Source organism: Gnatocerus cornutus, chromosome 9 (assembly GCF_029298725.1).
Source record: "Gnatocerus cornutus isolate USDA-ARS CGAHR chromosome 9, icGnaCorn1.1, whole genome shotgun sequence".
Taxonomy (NCBI): Eukaryota; Metazoa; Arthropoda; class Insecta; order Coleoptera; family Tenebrionidae; genus Gnatocerus; species Gnatocerus cornutus.
The window spans coordinates 12,178,401-12,196,130 of NC_142241.1; the positions used below are offsets into that span (position 1 = coordinate 12,178,401).

General features: G+C 33.6%; 2 protein-coding genes across 3 annotated transcripts; one reads left to right on the forward strand and one right to left on the reverse strand.

The window, feature by feature from the left end:
• The first annotated feature begins 1,887 nt into the window (after positions 1-1,887).
• On the forward strand, positions 1,888-6,266 carry LOC148168889 (pre-piRNA 3'-exonuclease trimmer-like). Of its 2 annotated transcripts, none has more exons than XM_088045754.1 (7): positions 1,888-2,123; positions 2,170-2,404; positions 2,456-3,349; positions 5,324-5,410; positions 5,714-5,808; positions 6,010-6,108; positions 6,158-6,266. In XM_088045754.1, exons 1-7 carry the CDS (start codon positions 1,978-1,980, stop codon positions 6,219-6,221), a joined length of 1,620 nt encoding a protein of 539 aa, XP_087901880.1. In that variant the 5' UTR covers positions 1,888-1,977; the 3' UTR covers positions 6,222-6,266. The 2 variants fall into 2 exon arrangements, with proteins under 2 accessions (XP_087901880.1, XP_087901881.1); XM_088045755.1 differs by having other exon boundaries at positions 5,324-5,401.
• Positions 6,267-9,763: 3,497 nt separating this feature from the next.
• gry (trafficking protein particle complex subunit 11 gry) lies at positions 9,764-17,482 on the reverse strand. Its single transcript, XM_088045857.1, has 15 exons — positions 16,959-17,482; positions 16,556-16,915; positions 16,278-16,508; positions 16,098-16,239; positions 13,759-13,929; positions 13,581-13,714; positions 13,326-13,533; positions 13,077-13,279; positions 12,842-13,031; positions 12,462-12,789; positions 12,050-12,414; positions 11,845-12,002; positions 11,583-11,796; positions 9,930-10,121; positions 9,764-9,883 (listed from the first exon to the last, which is right to left on the reverse strand). The coding sequence occupies exons 1-15, from the start codon at positions 17,339-17,341 to the stop codon at positions 9,815-9,817; spliced, it is 3,348 nt and encodes a 1,115-aa protein (XP_087901983.1). The 5' UTR covers positions 17,342-17,482; the 3' UTR covers positions 9,764-9,814.
• Positions 17,483-17,730: the final 248 nt, after the last annotated feature.

Consider the following 17,730-nt stretch of genomic DNA (forward strand, 5'->3'; position numbering starts at 1 on the left):
GTGAAAAACTAACAAAGAGAGAGATTTGAAAAGCTCCAAAAATCGAATTAAAAAATGTAGACAATCCAAAAAAGTACAAAAATCGAGAGAATGTGAAAAGAATCCAAAGAGAAGAAAGAAAGAATTTGGAGTATTTAATGAAAAGAATCTAATAAATTTACAAATATCTAAAAAAGAATTGAAATAGAGTATAAACAATCTGAAAACATCAGATGGGATGGAAATAAGTATTTAGAAAGAATATTCAAAAAGTTTAAAAGAATTTAGAAATTTTTTTAAAATAAACAGAACTTTAAGAGAATTCGAAGAGAACAGAAGAAGAACCTAGAAAATTCAAACAGAATGTGGACAAGACGGAACTTAAAAATCAAAATAAAAATTTGCTAGGAATTCAGATAATATGACAAGGGCGACCATAAATTAATTTAATTTTTATCTTATAGTATTTCCTTGAATGTTTTCTTATTGTTTCTAAGGGCCCCAATCTTTTCCCATGCGCTCGGGCAATCCAGAGTTTGACAAATTTATAATTCACTTAGTTTTAAGTAAAACTGACTAAAAAAAATCTGTAATGAATCTTGACGTAATGCAACAAAGCGAGCTCTAGATTCGGATTACAAATACCCTGAAATAAAATAAAGAGAAGTGATTCTGCTTCAGGCATAGCCCTTGAATAGAGCTCAGGAACAGATCAAGTCTCCCACATTTCATGTTTAGCAAACATCTAATTTACGGATGTTTTTTCTCAGGTTACAACTTTGTCTAAACTTTTATTAAAATATCACATTTATGCTGCTTTCAAACTTCTTTTAAACTTTTAAAATCGTTTGCTGGATTAATCAGGCACTTTTGGAAAACTCATTATCTCGTGTTAATAAAATTAATAAAGACAAACTAAAATTCTAAAGCTAACAAAACTTTTCATAATCTCTTTAACCAATTTAACTAATTATTATCTCTTGATACTTGACTCGTGTTTAGATAAATTTAACTGATTACATCACGTTTTAACATTCAGTGGACTTTTTAAGTACTTTTCCACTACTGATAAAACTAGTTCTATAGAAAAAAGTTGCTTTTAATAAATGGCAATCACTTCGATTATGCGTTGATGAAATATAGAACCGATAAAAACTACTTTTACCTTCAAAAATAAGCCAAATGGTGAAGAATCAACGTTAGCTGCAACATCAAAATCCACTTTAATTGTTGAAAAACCATAAAAATATAATAGTCTATTTATTCTGCAGTCTCAGAATGGGTTTACAACGGCGGAGCGCCTTCCCGGCACCTCCACCATTTTTACAGTCTTTTCTGCCGCTTTAACGACAGAAATTGAAACCTGAAGACGCGAAGAAAACCACAAAGGACAGTTTATTTTATTTACAATTGACTCCTAGCAAACGTGCATTCTTCTTAAACAAAACCAACTATAACTGGTTTATACAATTACAATCGGCAGTTTCTGTATTTTAACCAGTAAAATCGACTTCACTGATTAGTTACACCTTTAACTTTTCCTCCGTTAATTACAGTCCACAAAGACATTTCTAGAGTCCTCCATTAAACACGAGTCATAAATGTCTACCGGCGTTTCTCGTTTTGTGTTAAAGTCCATATTCTTCTATTTTAGTTTAACGAGCACTAAACTCTGTTTATCTTTACTGTCTGGTTTCTTTAACTTCTCTTTAATGTTAAAACATTGTGGTGTAAATTTTCAGAATTGGTATTAACTAGTGTTATTGTGTCCACTTCTTTAGCCCTGAAGTAAAACCAACAACAAAAAGTAACACGACTGATACAAGATTTTTTGCAAAATAATTGATTTTGCACCATAAATCTTCATCCGTGTTGACAGCCAATAAAACTCCGGAGTTTAAAAATCGAATTTCCCCCCAAGAACCTCGCTTGTCATTGGTCCGTAAATCAAACAGAGCACGTGATTTTTCAGTGGTCATTTATTTTTGAACGTAGTGAATGAAAAAAGTGAAAATGTGTGAAATAACAAGAGAAAATTTCAAAGAAACACTCCCACAGGTTAGAAAAAGCCTTCAAAATTCTAAATTCGTCGCAATAGATCTTGAATTTAGTGCACTCCAACCTTTGCAATTACAAACTCCAAGGTAGGAAAACATAACCTCACAAACAAACGTTATTTTGGGTTTTCAGGCTATTTGATAGTAACAAGGAGCGATATCTTAAACTTCGAATGAATTTGCTTGAAGTGATACCGATGCAAGTTGGTGTCGCAGCTTTTCATTTTAATAATGAGACTGATGACTACTTCGCAGAGGTTTTTACTTTTTATGTGAGTCCTGCGGCATTTGGGGACATAAATAGGTCGTTTTATTTCCAAGCGAGCACGTTGAATTTCCTGGGCTTACATAAGTTTGATTTTAATAAGGTATTTACACAAATTTGCAGGTTTTTCATAACAGTTTGTAATTTTCCATAGTTTGCTTATTTAGGTATTCGATATTTAAATAACGAAGAAGAAACTAAGTTGCGAACAGCGTTAAAATCCGATGATTTGTTAGGGGAAAACTGCCAATTACATCAGGAGTTTTGCGACGCAATTAAAAGTTACACGCCAATAGTCACCAAATGGTACAATCAGAGTAAGACTGATGAAACTCTTGAGATTCCAGATGTTAAACGTTACGAACATTTCAACGAAATTGTGTATTTTATTCACAAACATTTTCGCAAGCGGTTTCAGGGGTTGTGGACGTTTCAACAAAACGGGAATTTCTGCTTTAAAAAAGTGAGTGATGGTGACCTGGAGACTCTTAAAAGCACCTGTACTTTAGACGAGGACATTCTAAATGATTTAATTGGCTTCAAACACGTTTTTAATATCTTGGCTGAGCTACGAAAACCGATTATCGGCCACAATGTTCTCCAAGATCTAATGTTAATGATCAATAACTTTTATTCAACACTTCCTGACTCTTATTCGCAGTACAAATCAGTGGTTAACTCGTTGTTTCCGGTGATTTTTGACACGAAAACTCTGTACTACGAGCTTCGATCGACGATTCCTAAAGAGAAACTCGCCGATGATACGAGTTTACGCGCCTTGTTTAATTATTTCAAAGACGGTTTGGGGAGGCATTTGGTGGTGGATACCACAGCTATTGAAAGTAACATCGATCCGAAGGAGTTTGATAGGTACCACGACGCAGGATGGGACTCTTTCTGCACCGGCTACATTTTTCTACGAATGGGGTATTATAACATTGCTGGAAACTACCCCAAAAACAAGAAATTCGTTACTAGTGAGATAATAAATGGTTTAGCGCCGTACAAAAACCGAGTCAATGTCATCAGAGGAGCATGTTCCCACATCGTGAGTATCCCATTTGATAAAGGTAAATAGTTTCAAAATCTATCTAGAACCAATTAGTCACAATTTTGGAATTTATATTGATTGACTGATATTATGTGTGGATTTTTCAAAAAGAGCTCACGCTTATTTTTATGTCTCGATAAATTGTTTTTACAAGTGAATCATCGCAGATGTTAGCGGGAAATCCTTTGATTTTACAATTAGACCATACGTCAATCACTAATAATTGTGTTCAAGCTTGAAAAACGGAAATTTGGAACCGTTCAGCAAGTGTTTTGCCACTTTGATAAATAACGATGCAAGAGTTTCAAGTTTTTCCCAGAAATGTGGCTTTGAATATTTTGATGATAGCTGTGTTTGAAATGTTGATAATTGCAAAGTTGGATTTATTTTTAGTGATGTGATTGGTGCACTCTGAGAAAAGTACGAAATCAAATTTGTTTGTTTTAAATAGAAAATTGTTTAATATTTTCCGGATTTTACGTTTTGCAATTTATTGATTTATATCGGTAAAACTGACACGTGTGTGTTTGGCCGTTTTCGATTGCCGAGTCAACAGTAAACTCATTTTGTTGTGAAACTGCAAGTCGTAGGAATTGCATAATGGCAACCAAATGTTGATTGTTGAATTCAAAAAGTGTGGAGTGGACCGATTTTTTTTCTTTTTTTGTTTAATTAATTTTTTTATTTTGAAAAGTTTTATTATTTTATTTTGGAATTTTGGAAAAATTCCCAACTTTTTTTGGGTTGGGTGAAAAAAAACAAACTGTTTTTCATAAGGTTTCAGCCAAACTGAAGTGTCAAAAGTCGGCGATTTGGTATGGAATACCCCGTGAGAGCGACTGAATTTTGCCAATTTTGGCCATTTTTGGATCATAATTTTACCACATAAATGGCATTTTAAAATTTTCTGAGTTGCCCGAATTTTTTTCTTTTTCTTAGGACCGCACCTCTGGAACTAAAGCAGACATCGCCACCGTCTTTTAGAGGTCTTTAATACCAAAAATTCCAAATTTCTAAATTGTCAGTGGCAAGAATTCTACCTCCATGAAAATTTGGTTTATTGGACACTTAAAACTTTCAGGCTTCCAAACTTTACGATATTTTTGGACAAATTGGCATTGAAATGGTTTTTGCACTATAAATTATTGTTTAATACTCATTAACCCGTAATATTTTTGCCGCATTTGGCCCAATTCCTTGAAAGCGTCGGAGAAATAAAGATGCGAGTGTTATATCTGTTTCTGAAAATTCTTGAAAAATAAACGATGTCAAAATTTATTTTTCGCATTTCGTGATAAATCGGTTGATCGAAGTCTAATCTGGTAAGCTTGAAGCTTTTGCGCAGAAATTTACAATTCAGTTGTGTGACCAAAATAACCGCGCTAAAAATTCAAAATTTTGGAAGTTTGTAGATTTCGACTTGTAGGAAAGCTCAATTGAAACATCTGCTTTTTTTAAAACTATTGCAGCGCCCCGTGCATATTTTTTTCACCGAATTTATTTATTACAAAGTATCGACGCGTTAACCACTCGCATTAATAATAAACAACACCAAGGTTATATAGCCCCTGTCAATAGATTTATTTGATTAGAAGTTTCAGTCGGTGTGTTGTGTCTGTACTGAACATAATTCAGGGGAAAAAGTGTTTTCTGCAATATATTTTTCACAGGAAACGGTGTGGGTGCCGAACAAAATGAACTTTTAATTATTTTGTCGATCATAATAATAAACTCGTGTTATTTTCGAAATTAGATAACAATTTATAGCTTCCCAGAAAAATCTGTGTTTCAACGTGGTACTTTTTTTTTGAAATTTGACAAGCACAGTCAAGGTTACTATTGGTAAAATTTCCCGATTTTTTGTGCTCTATTTTCTGGGCTTGGCAGAGTTAGGAGTGCGGAGGCCGCATTATCAGATGTTCGGTTTTAGCTCGGTAATTTTAATGAAATAATTAACAGTATTTTTTTAAGAGAATCGATGGAGAGGATCCAAGTTCGAGTAGACCGCCATGGTTAATTGTCGAGTCCTTAAAAAATGAACCACTTGACGTAAGTGACGTAAGTAAGCCCTAATTAATAGTGTAACAAAAATAAGCTAATTTATGAATAGAATTCGAATTTGAGCGTGTGTTTAATAGTTGTGCTTTTGCCAATCATAAAAGTCGTAGCCCATTATTCGTTAGAGAATGTCACGCATTTTTATATCCACCAAAAATTGTTCGCTAAAAATATTCGTTGGAAGAGACCTTCCTAAAGTTATATTTACACTTTTTCATGTCGCTCTTAACAAATCTCGTTTGCTTATAAAACTGACGCGAAATTTAATTGTTTGGTAATTTGTCCTTTGCTGTTTATTTTCAGCTCATGTCCACTCTTAGCTCGTATGGTTTTGTGGATATAAAAAAAATTTCGTCCAATGGGAATAAGGTTTTAGTCGCCGTGGACAGTTACAGGGCGTGAGTATTTTTCATAATCGAGTTATTTATAATTATTTTAGCACAAAGGCTCTACTTAATTGGTACAGCACAGATTCGTTTCATAACACCTGCTTTTAATTAATAACTCTGGGAGATGTAGCCAAATGATATTTTTATAGTTGGAAGCAATATTTTTAGCGGTTTATGGGACTTGACCTGTTATTGTATTTTGTTTTTCAGTGCCCGCGAAATTTCCAAAACGTTTAACACAAATCCGAAATTTAAGGTGAGACAATACAGCGCTTTGCGGCATTCCCGTTTAACTCAAGCTGTTTTTTTGTAAGTACATTTTATGTTTGTTCCCATGTATTTTATTATTTTTTTTCAGAAGTGCGGTTACCCTCTCTGGGAGTATCTTACTGTGGTTAACCCATTCCATGGTAAAAAGATAATCTCAAATTTCCCGCTGTAGATTCTCAATATATTTTTTTACGTTGTCTTGTGTTTTTTGGCTCCAACAATAGTTCCGTCCATAAATCTGAATCGCCGAAAATATATGGCTTTGTGTAAGCCAATTGCACGTGTTTTGGGCCAAACCTTCGACTAAATTATCTTCTTATACTTACTATAACAGCTGTAATGAGCGGTGGTAGCTCGCATAATTTACATTTAAAAATAACCGAGCTATAATATGGCGCTTTAGCGCTATTTTCGCTCGCTATTGACTTAATGACCTATTAACTTGGTCAGAAAAAAGACACTACATAAAATTTCAAATTAGCGGTTACCGAAATAGTAATTTATAATCGTTTATATTGTTTGGATTTCGTAAGTTTATTAATACGTCCCGATGACTGATCGCTTGTGTTTTCAAGGCACTTTGCGGATAAAATTGATCAGTCTATAGACCTTTGGTTTTTTGCCACCATTTGTTCTTAACCTTGCCCACTATTTTATTTTGCAATAGAATTTTATTTATTGATTTCACTCTCGCAATATTAGGCTCAGACCGACACACTTTTAGGTTTCCTTCGTCTCAAGGTTTTCAAAAATTAATTTAATAGTTTGGATTAGTTTATTTGACGTTTTTACTGTTGGTGATTAACAACAGAGTTTTACACCGTCCGTGTGCTTTCGACATCATTCGCTGCTTGAAATTTTTCCAAATTGTTATAATAGGATTCTTTTTTCGAGAGTTGGGCCTTTTGTCTTTTGCCCATTGTGCTGTGTTGACCGTTTTTTATTTAAATTTGTGTTGGAGTTTTTACTCCCTTTGTTACTTTTATTGAACACGTACATGTCTCGGTATAAAGAAGTGTAAACTTTATTTTAGTAATAAATTTTATGGTGCTAATAATAATCTGTGCATATAATAAATTCTTCGAATTTAATAAATGTTCTATCTTAAAATCATCCTTGAAATTTGTTAATAATAGAACGGAATTAATATTGTCCGTGTGGTTTCTGATATCTCTGTTTTCCGTATTATTTCATTGACTGCGTATTTTTTAACACATGCTGCAAATTGACGCAGTTTCTCAACGATATTTTTTAGCGGATTCGCCTAAATTAGAAGAATTGTTTTTTCTATCCATTGTTTAAAATTACCAAACTCTGGTTTGGATTAAAATCTACTTCCTTAGATAACAAGGTCAAGTTTCAAAACATCTTTACTTTAGGTGTAATCAAGTTTAATTTTTAGTTCAATAGTACACAGCAAGTTTAAATATTTATAATAATCATGTAAACCTTTGGAACGCATGAATTGAACACTTAAATTTTATTTTATTGACTAGGTGTAACTGTATTTTCATGATTATTATTCCAGAGCAAAATTTAATGCTTTTATTTCGAACAGCAATTTTATTATTATTCCAGAGATTTCTTTTCTTCTTATGCAATTATCTAATTAAAAAAAACGTAAAAGTGGACAATTAAAAGCGTATGCTTGGAAATATCGGAACATTTTTAATTATTATTTCACCGCGTTTTTGCAGGTTTTACTGGAATGGAAAAAATTGACTTTTAAAAGTAAGAGACTTTTGTTAGAAATATCTATAATAAAGTTTTTGCGGACTAATCGTTGCTGTTTACAGACGTTTATAAGTCCGCAAAAACTTTTTAGGTACCTGTTATATACATAACATAACATTTTTTAGTTCCCTAAAACACACTTTTTTTACTATGTATTGTACGATTATTTCTGGAAAATATTGCGCTTCGTATTTTGGTTACCATTCTACTATAGTAACCATCAAATTGTTTAAATAAACACAAAAAAAGTTTTTTTTTGCATAAAATGCAGAATCCTGAAAAAAAAAACAAAAACGCAAAGAAAATTACATACAAATCTAATAATTTATTCATATTAGAGGTACATTTAGATTAAATAAAGTTGTTTAATTGTTATATTGAACCACGATACTTTATCAGTTGTCATAGCAATTTTTTTGGGATTGGGTCCGAAAAAGACTAATTTTAGCGACTTAAATGAATCTGTAAAATGACTATTTTTTGGAGGGTGCACTAAAAAATAATTTACGGGTGTTCCTATCAATCTTTAAAGACTAGAGATATTAGAATTATATTCAGAAAATAAAGTGGAACGAAATGCTAAACGTTGCAGGAAACAAATTTTACCAAGAGAAATTAATCTAGCAAATATGAAATACCAACAATTTATTGTTTATTTGTCTTTCTTTGCCTACATGTTGTTGTTTTCTTAACTTCTTTATCTCATTTATTTTTCTATTGCAATCTATTGTTTCTTAAAAACCCATAAACATCAAATAACATTAAATCCAAAATTTAAAGGATTATACTTCACAAATAGAACAATGGTAGCAGTGTTAAGACCGTTTTTTCAGCCAATTTGCCATAATTTTTTTGACATTAAATCTTTTACTAGTACAACCTATAAATTAAATAAATTGGCCAAGCAGCGACCACATTTTATCAAAGAGTTTGCGTTTGCAACATTTTAGCACCCTCCAACAAATTTTTACGACTCTTCACGTATTTATGAGAAATTCGATACAGAGCAGTAACGTTGGACCATTAAACAAAATTAGTTGTGCGGTTGGGAAATTGTCTGACGCAACTTTGATTTCCATCGTCTCAGGTGACAATCATTAAGGGATGTTAGAAAATTCAGATACATGGCAGGGAATTTATAAACTCGCGTTTTATTATCTTAATAATTTGATGTGTAATTGGAAGTCTTTGAAGTCTGGACTTGTTAAAATATTAACTGAGTGTTCCACGAATTGATTTATTCGGTGTACAAATGAAGATCCTTTTTCTGTCTCCACGTATTAGTCTCTGTCTGAAACGTGGACTGAATTTGCTCGTATATTTCGGTCTCCAAGAATTAATGCGTTTCAATCTAGAGAAAATGCGAGACAATTTCGAAAACTGCCGTTTACCCTTGAAGATATTTTCATTTCCTACTATTTACGTTAGTATCGCAAAGACTATTTTTGTTTGCTATGTTAGCAATGTCAAGTTGTCCACCCACCGAACTCAGTCTACTTTATTTTTGGGTAATATTGATGGATGTGCTATTTTAGTAATCCTAATTTACGCAATTTATGAACAATTAAAAATAACACGTTCGAAATTGTGCCTTTGAAAATCGATTTCAAATGTTGTCTCTAAATTTTCCAGTCTAATTTTGTGCCCGAAGTCCTGACTCATTCCATATTAATAGATTTCTAGCAAAATTTTATGAAAACCGCGAAATTGTCGCTGTTCGAATAATAAAATTTCATTTCGTTTGAAAATTTTATTACAGTTTTCAGACAGGTCAGAAACAGAGCTTCAGCGATACCTCTAGTGTCTGTAAAAATACAGCAACATCAAGGTTGGGAGACTGTGTCACACGCATGCTATATTCGCGGAAGCTGGTAATGCAGGTCAATTTTAGAACATTATGAAACAATTTTTGTTAAGTGACGCAAAAACCCTTGACGTCTTTACAAAGGAAAAGAATAGAAACTCGCAACGATTTATTATTACTTAAGTTACTGTATAACAAGTATAAATTTTATTTAATCTTCGTTAACTTTCGTGCTTTTATAATATCTGGCATCTGCGGAGTACCTTTAACTTGAGGCTGTAAAACAAATCTCAGATTGTATACATACCGAGGATTAACATACCAAAACGTAGAGATGTGTAGGTAATGACCTATCAACGAGCGATTTGAGCTGCTCCTGTGTCAAATCTGGGACCTCACCGGTATTTTCTGGTATGGTCAAAATTAGTTTCGGGAGTGCAACACTGCCAGGTATCAAAGGATACAGATTATATCGAATTGTCTTCACGGATTCTGGTAGGATAGATACACTGAACTGGAAAAAAAATTGTTAACACTAATCCGTCAACTCTTAATTGTGTTAAGTGTATACACACGTACAGGTGATGAATAGATTTCAACAGTCAATAGGTGTCTAATCAATTAGCGTTGAAATTAATTTCACGTCAGGAACGTCTTTTACAGTGTATAAAATTATTTTCTTTCAAAATTATGAAATAAACCTCAAAGTCTAGATGTCTAAATATAAAAAATCGGTTTTAGTAAAATTTCCACAGAATGGACGAGTGGAAATGTACTGAGGGAAAACAAGGAGGTATATTTAGCACTTTTTTGAAGCAATTTTAGTTTTAACAACCAAAAGAAATGCGAAAGGGTTGTTGGAGGCTTCAAAGTTTAAAATGGGTTGGTAAACCTGTTATCTAGATTTCAGAAATATTCTCCGAATTAAAGGTGTTTAAGGCTAAATTATTTTGTATTTTACTGCTTAATAATATAAGTTAAGATTTAGAGGAACTCAAGAAATATCATAAAATTTAAATAATTCTAAAAAATGAAGAGAATTTAGAAGATTTTCAACAGAAATGAGGAATTCAAGAAAATTACAAAGAAGCGAATCCAATCTGAAGCATCTAAAACATGCAAAAAATGAAAAGAATCTGAGAAATCGGAAGAACTTTGGGTTTAAATGATGAGAAGAACACGAATTTAATAATATATGTTTAGATTTAGAGGATTCGAAGAAATATCACAAAATTTAAACAATCCTAAAAAATGAAGAGAATTTAGAAGATTTTCTACAGAAATGAGGAATTCAAGAAAATTACAAAATTACATCTAAAACATGCAAAAACCGGGAAGAATCTGAGAAATCGGAAGAACTTTAAGTTAACTATAAGTTTAAATGATCTGTAGAACACGAATTTGATACGAATAAGAAAAATATAAAAATTATTGCCCCAAATTGAACAAATTGGCACAAAGTAGTCATGTAATAAAAAACTAAAAATATCTTGACTAAATAAATGATTTACAACTAAAAAAACTGTTTATTTACGGGCAGTGAAGAAAATGTTTACTTTCAAAAATAATAAATCATTTTAAAAAAAGACTTTAATTTAAGTATCCCACAATGCGTCCTTAAACAATTCGTCGCGATTTGTGGCGCATTTTAATCTCAAAAAATTTTCAGTCCTCTGGAAATAAAATATTTATGAAAAATTTAAAATCTCATTAATTTTCACGCTACAATTTTCGTTGAAATTTATTTCTGTTCATATTTAATTAAAATGCCAAACGTAAGAAATTTCCAATTCGTCCAGACGTAGTTGACAATTTTATTATTCTCCAATTTCAACTTTGCCAACTTTTCAATCATTGGCGGTCGCTCTATAAATATGTTAGCAGGTTACATAAGAAAAAAAGCGGCGGTAAATCCAACAATTTTACATTTTCTGTCGTCTTTATAAAAAAAGTTACATAAACAAAAGTTCCTTACCTGTTTATACCCGGCGTACATGAAGAACTCATTTGCCTCCATGGCAATATCCAGCTGCAATAACTGATGAGATCTGTTATACAAATGATAATGGACCAGTAAAGGAGTGCGGACTAAACCATGAGCTGGAGTGTCCATTTTCAATTCTAGAGGCATCCACTCACAGGTGTGTCCAATGATGGTTAATTGACTAGTCGTACTAAGTCCGTTCTCCCTATAAAACAATTAAAATATCGGATTTTCTTCATTTCACCTGTATTACCGTCTCCACTTGACCATGTACTGCCCGACTCCCACATTGGAAGCGGAGCTCTTTTCGCAAACTCCCAGAAAGAGTTCAACTCCAACTTCTGTATTTCCCAACTTAGTATTGGCCAAATGACTGACCACATTATTCTCGGTGGATTTGAAAGGCGAGGACTAAAAAAACAAGTTAAAAAAAATAACACAATAACTACCAAACTAACAAATTCCAAGGAAGTGTTCTCTATGACGATCGGCCATGGTGACAAACACCGCAAACTGGGCATGACCCCAACTTCCTCCCCAACGTAAAACTGAGTAATATCCTCCATCAAAGTCGACAAAAATTTCGTTGTGATTTCGAACGGTTTCACCACCGGAACAATAATAGTCTCCGTCTTTATACTAATTACTGGTTTGTCTCTATCGAGGGTGTACGAAATTTTCACTTCGATCATATTTTCCACGACTTTATGAGCCCGGAGGTAGAAACTCCCCGAGCACTTCTCACCTTCCTGTAGCGCCGTGGGTAATTTCAACGCGATGGGGAGTTTCTCAGGGATACCCGACGAGTTCGTTGAGAACTCAGCTGAAATGAGCAATCAACGAAAATCGCTTTAACGCGCTCAAACTTACTCAAACTTATCGTCTCGTCTTTACTCAACGCCACTTCAACTTTCATGTCTTTAATATCGTGTGGTTCTTCGTTGATGATGGCGATTTTTATTTTGAACCACTCGCCGACGAGGGCTGGAATCGCGTACTCGAGACCGATTTCCAGTTTGGAATGTCTTGGAATTATTACGGTGTTGATCAACGGCATGATATTATCGAAGTCGAGAGGTTCAGAACAGTATTTGAAGTGGAGGAGCTCGGTGCAGACACCACTTTGAAGGCTCAGGGGGTTGAATTTTAGGTCCAAACTGGACTCGGAGTTTCCCATCAACAAATTAATCGCACCGATCTGGAAGTAACATTGATAAAAACTAGTTTTATTTTCCTCAAAAATCAATCACTTGGATCTCATTATTAACATCGTTGGAGTCCGGCATAAAATCGATAACAAATCTTTTGACTTCATCTGTGTGGAATTGCAGAGCTCCAGAGTTGAGATTGTTGTCATCTACCGCGTACTCTGAGTTGAAGGACGGTGTGTTGATCGTCACAGAGACTTTCGTGAAAGTCAGAGGCAGAGGACTTGTACACCTGGAAACTGTTCTAAGCCCACGTTTTTTATCCCCGGAAATTTACCTTATGTACACTTCCACCACCACGTTTTGATCCACTTCATACTGCGGCTGCATGAATCTCGCTTTGGTTTCCACGCACGTCGTGATTTTATCTAGATCTAGAGAAAGGTGAACTGGCTCCATTTGGAGTTTGGGCTGCCACTGTATTACCGCATGTTGGAGAACGTCTGGAGTTAAACGTGGATCTCCAAACGGAATTTGTCTCTAAAATATTTCAGATTATTTTCGTCCCATTTTTTTGTTCTAGTACCTTTAAAATCCTCTGGATGTTCTCATGGATCTTCTTTTTCGCCTCCACGTTCAGTTTACTGTATTTACCAATGACTTCCAGGCTCAGTAGTACGTAATCTTGAATGCTCGCGGTCAAATAAGCGCACCTGATGGCTGTCTCTAAAATGTCGGTTAATAACAGCCACCAGTTTTCGCTCCGGAAGTCCCACAGCATGTGAGTTAGAAGACTAAAATTCTTGTTTTAACAATCAGAAACTTATGGGGCAATATTTACGTTAGCGCTTTTCCAAAGTCTTGGGAGTTGTAGTACTCTTCGGCCATCTGGAGGACGAGGTGTCTTCTGGTACGAGGACACCGATACGTTTTGTACTGTGAGATCGCCAGACCATACAGAGCCACAATGTTGTTCTAAAACCGGAAGTTATTAAAATCGAGACCTGTTGTCAACTTACAGAATGAGGAGTTTGTTTTTCTAAGTACTGTATGGCTTGAATCCCATTAGATTCCAATTGAGGGTCTGGAGGCTCCGCCGACAGTTTACCAGGTCTCCAAGGTCTTTGTCCGTAAAATTCCATAAAATTCGCTCCTTCTAAAGGATCGGGATGTGGATAAGCGATAATATTCTGGAAACAACAAGCAAGTTTTGAAGTGCTTCGTTCTTTTCAAGTAAATATGTCAATAAATTTCAATTGAACTTTTTTGATGGAGCGTGAAAGTGTAATTATTCCATTGTTTAGAGAAACATTGAAATGTGAGTTTTTAATGAAATCCATAAACGTGGGTAAACTACGTCAAAATTGTATTGAATTTCCTTTACAGGTAAAACGGGTAATTATAATAATTTGGTGTTAAATGCCAGTTTAGCTTACACCAGTCACAACTCTAAATAAATCGAATCTATTTTTGCACCTCAAGTTTTTTTTAGGTCCGTCCTTATAAATATCGTTATTCATTTATTTCTACGGTTTATGTTAACGCAATTTCGATGTTGATTTAATACCTTACAACTTTGTAATTGTTTATCGCTCTGTTTCCATAAATCAATATCAATCAATCTGTTTGTCCATTTCGAAAAATTGACGACTTTTTAAAATGCGAAAATTGTTTAGTTTCGGATGCATGCTTTTGAGACGCATAAAGAAAATAAAGACAGTACTTGAAAAATCAAACAAATCTTTTGATTTCGGGTGGAATTAGAGTACATTTTATATTAATGAGCCTATAAATATTGGATAAATAAATATGGGTGGTTATAAAAGCATATTAGTTTCGATCTCTTTCAATAAAGAAATAATTATTATAAATATTGGCGAAATTATGTAGCTTAAAAGCATGAGCTCAACTTTAAATCGGTTTCAATAACACGGCGAAGAAATTAGTATACATAGAATTGATTTTTTCCGGAAATTCACGAGGTTCCAATTTGTTTTTTAAATCCTTCGATTTTTGGAAGTTTGATATTCTCAAATTTTGCCATTTTCAAGTTCTACAGACTTATATGTTTCTGATATTTCAAGTTTTTCGCATATTTTGATCAGATTTAAAATTTTCATTAAGAATCTTAAAAAATCAGAAAACTTCTAAGGATAATAAATCGGCAAAAGAAATTAGGGACAGAAAAAAAATGTGGCAAGACGCTCTAGAGATGGAAATAGTGGATAAAATAAAATTTAGACGACTAAAAAATGTGCTGACAATCCTACAATTTATGCAGCTCGTGGATCTACAAAAAAACACGCAAAAAATGCGATCAATATCCTTTCCATCGTACAACGATAAAAATACAAATATTTCCTAATGCGTAACTGCTTATGTAACTCATGTAATCCTTCGAATACAAGACGAACTCGAATTTAAGACGAACTTCAATTTTCGAGTTTGAGAATAGAAATATCCCTCTTGATTGCTCTTCAAAATAAAAATTTCTAAAAAATCTATTTTTTGTTCTAAAGTTTTGTAATTTGGCACAGTTGATCATCAAATCAAAAGTAGTAAAATCTCCAAATTTTACTTACTTACGATTAAAATTGCCAAAGTTAGAATTAAATGAAAGAGGTAAAAATTTTAGTCGGTCTCAAAAATGAAAATTTCTAAAAACTCTATTTTTGGTCCTAAAATTTTATAATTTGGCAGTCGATAATCAAGTCAAAAGTAGTTAAATCTTCAAATTTTACTGATTTACGATTGAAATTGACAAAGTTGCGGAATTTAATAGAAATAAGTAGAAATTTCGGTCCCTCTTCAAAATGAAAATTTCGAAAAACTTTATTTTTTGTTTTAAACTTTTGTAATTTCTCACAGTTGATAATCAAGTCAAAAGTAGTGTAATCTCCAAATTTTACTGATTTACGATTAAAATTGCCAAAGTTACGGAATTTAATAAAAAGAGGTTGAAATTTGGATCCCTCTTCAAAATGAAAATTTCAAAAAATTCTGTTTTTTGTTCTAAAATTTTGTAATTTCCCACAGTTGACAATCAAGTCAAAAGTAGTCAAATCTCTAAATGTAATAGAAAAAAGTGGAAATTTTGGTCCCTCTTCAAAATGAAATGAGTCATTTCATTACAAATGTTTGTCATGATTGTAAATAAAATAGTATACAAACCAAATTTTAATTTTTCGAAATTCTTTCTTTGATCCAGTAGAATACAATTGGAATATGAATAAAATAGTAACCTAACCGAAGCGTAGCCGACTTTTACATTTAAATTTTTTCAAGAAGTAATTTCAACTTTTGATTCTTTAAGTAAAAATTAAAACGCAAAAACGCTCAAAAATACTACAAAACTTACAGAACACAGCTCCTGACAGGACTTCTTCCTCAAAATAGCATACTGAGCCGCCTGCTGATAATAAATTCCCGGATGCTGAGTCTGCACAGCCGGCAACCCCAACTTCACAGCTTCATCGAAAATGTCCCCAAAAACAGAAAATCTACACCAATAACCCACTTTTGAACCCCCCAAACTTACTGTTTAGACAACCAAGCATAATGCTCAAAAGTCAGTTCTTGAAATCCCATCCTGTTTTTAAACCTATCAATGTGAGCTTTAAACTGCGAAATCGCATCTCTCGGCAGATTTAAAGCAAACATTAATTTACAGAGCTTGTAATTAATAAATCCAGCGACTGTTCGGATTTCAAGAGCATTAGTATCAACAATTCTTATTTCAAGTAAATTGTTATACGCGTGAGTGTAGTGTCTGAAAAAAAAAATATTAGAGCGCAGTTAAGATTTATTAGTGTATACTTGTGAGCTGTGTGAATATCCTGTTTCAACTCGTACAGAAAACCCATTTTGAACTGGTGGCGCACAAATAAATACTGATGGGAGTTCTTATTAAGGTGTTCTTTATGTGAGCGCACATTTTTGATTTCATTGTGGTAATAATTCTGTGCAAACTCGTAAAATGCGCTTTCTAGTCGTACAGCATATCCTTGTAAATGATCCCCATGAGGAAGCACAAATAAAGAAGTAGCATTTAGTTCACAACTTGCGCATAAACTGATGGCTCTATCAGACGCTAAAACGTCTTCACCTGGAGGTAATGGCAGCGTATTTTGGATCAAAACCACTGTGATGCGGGTGTTACGTCCTTCCAATGCGGCCCTACAATTCTACGTTTATTAATGCAACAACTTGAGGAACTCACCTTAAAGATTGGACGCGTGAAGCGCATTCTATCATTTTTTCGTTCCACAAATTATCATTCCAATCTAAATCGTAGAAAATCACAATAACGGCAGGAATCTCATATAAATGTTTGTTCATCCAATTTCTTTTTAAAATCCCTTTGGGAATGTACCAGTCGTACGAATTTCTCTTCGGTTTGATCACAGGGAATTCATGTGCATTGCCTATTAATTTAAATAATACGGGAGATCTATCCGATCTTCTGTTATTACTGAAAGTCTCCCAAATTGACTTGTGAATTGCATTATTGAGGGTGTCTAGACCAGACACTCCTACTAGAGCTAGCGGTTTTGTCGACAATTCGGGGGGAAGATCGGAGTTATTTTGTATATTTGATTGCATTTTCTTGTTGCTAGAAACTTTTTCTTTTTTATTTCACTGCGGTGAATCTTTCACGCATTGTTTTTGGATTATTTCGGCACTTTTATTTTGACTAATGTGACACAACTGACAGTTTGCATAACATAACCTACAATTTTGACGTAAGAGGTCTTTCTGCGCATGATTCGACCGAAAAGCGCGGCGAGAAATTTGAAAAAGACGTTTTTGGAACAAAATTGTATTCGCTCCAAAGCCTTAATTGGAAAATTGACTGATATTTTTAAAGTGGACTTTCCATTTTTTTTTCAGATTTATTTTACTTGCAATTGTTGCAGGTGCTTCAGATATTTTCAAAATTCTGTTAGATCATTATTTAATTCTCTTTAATCTTTTTAACCACTTTTAAACGA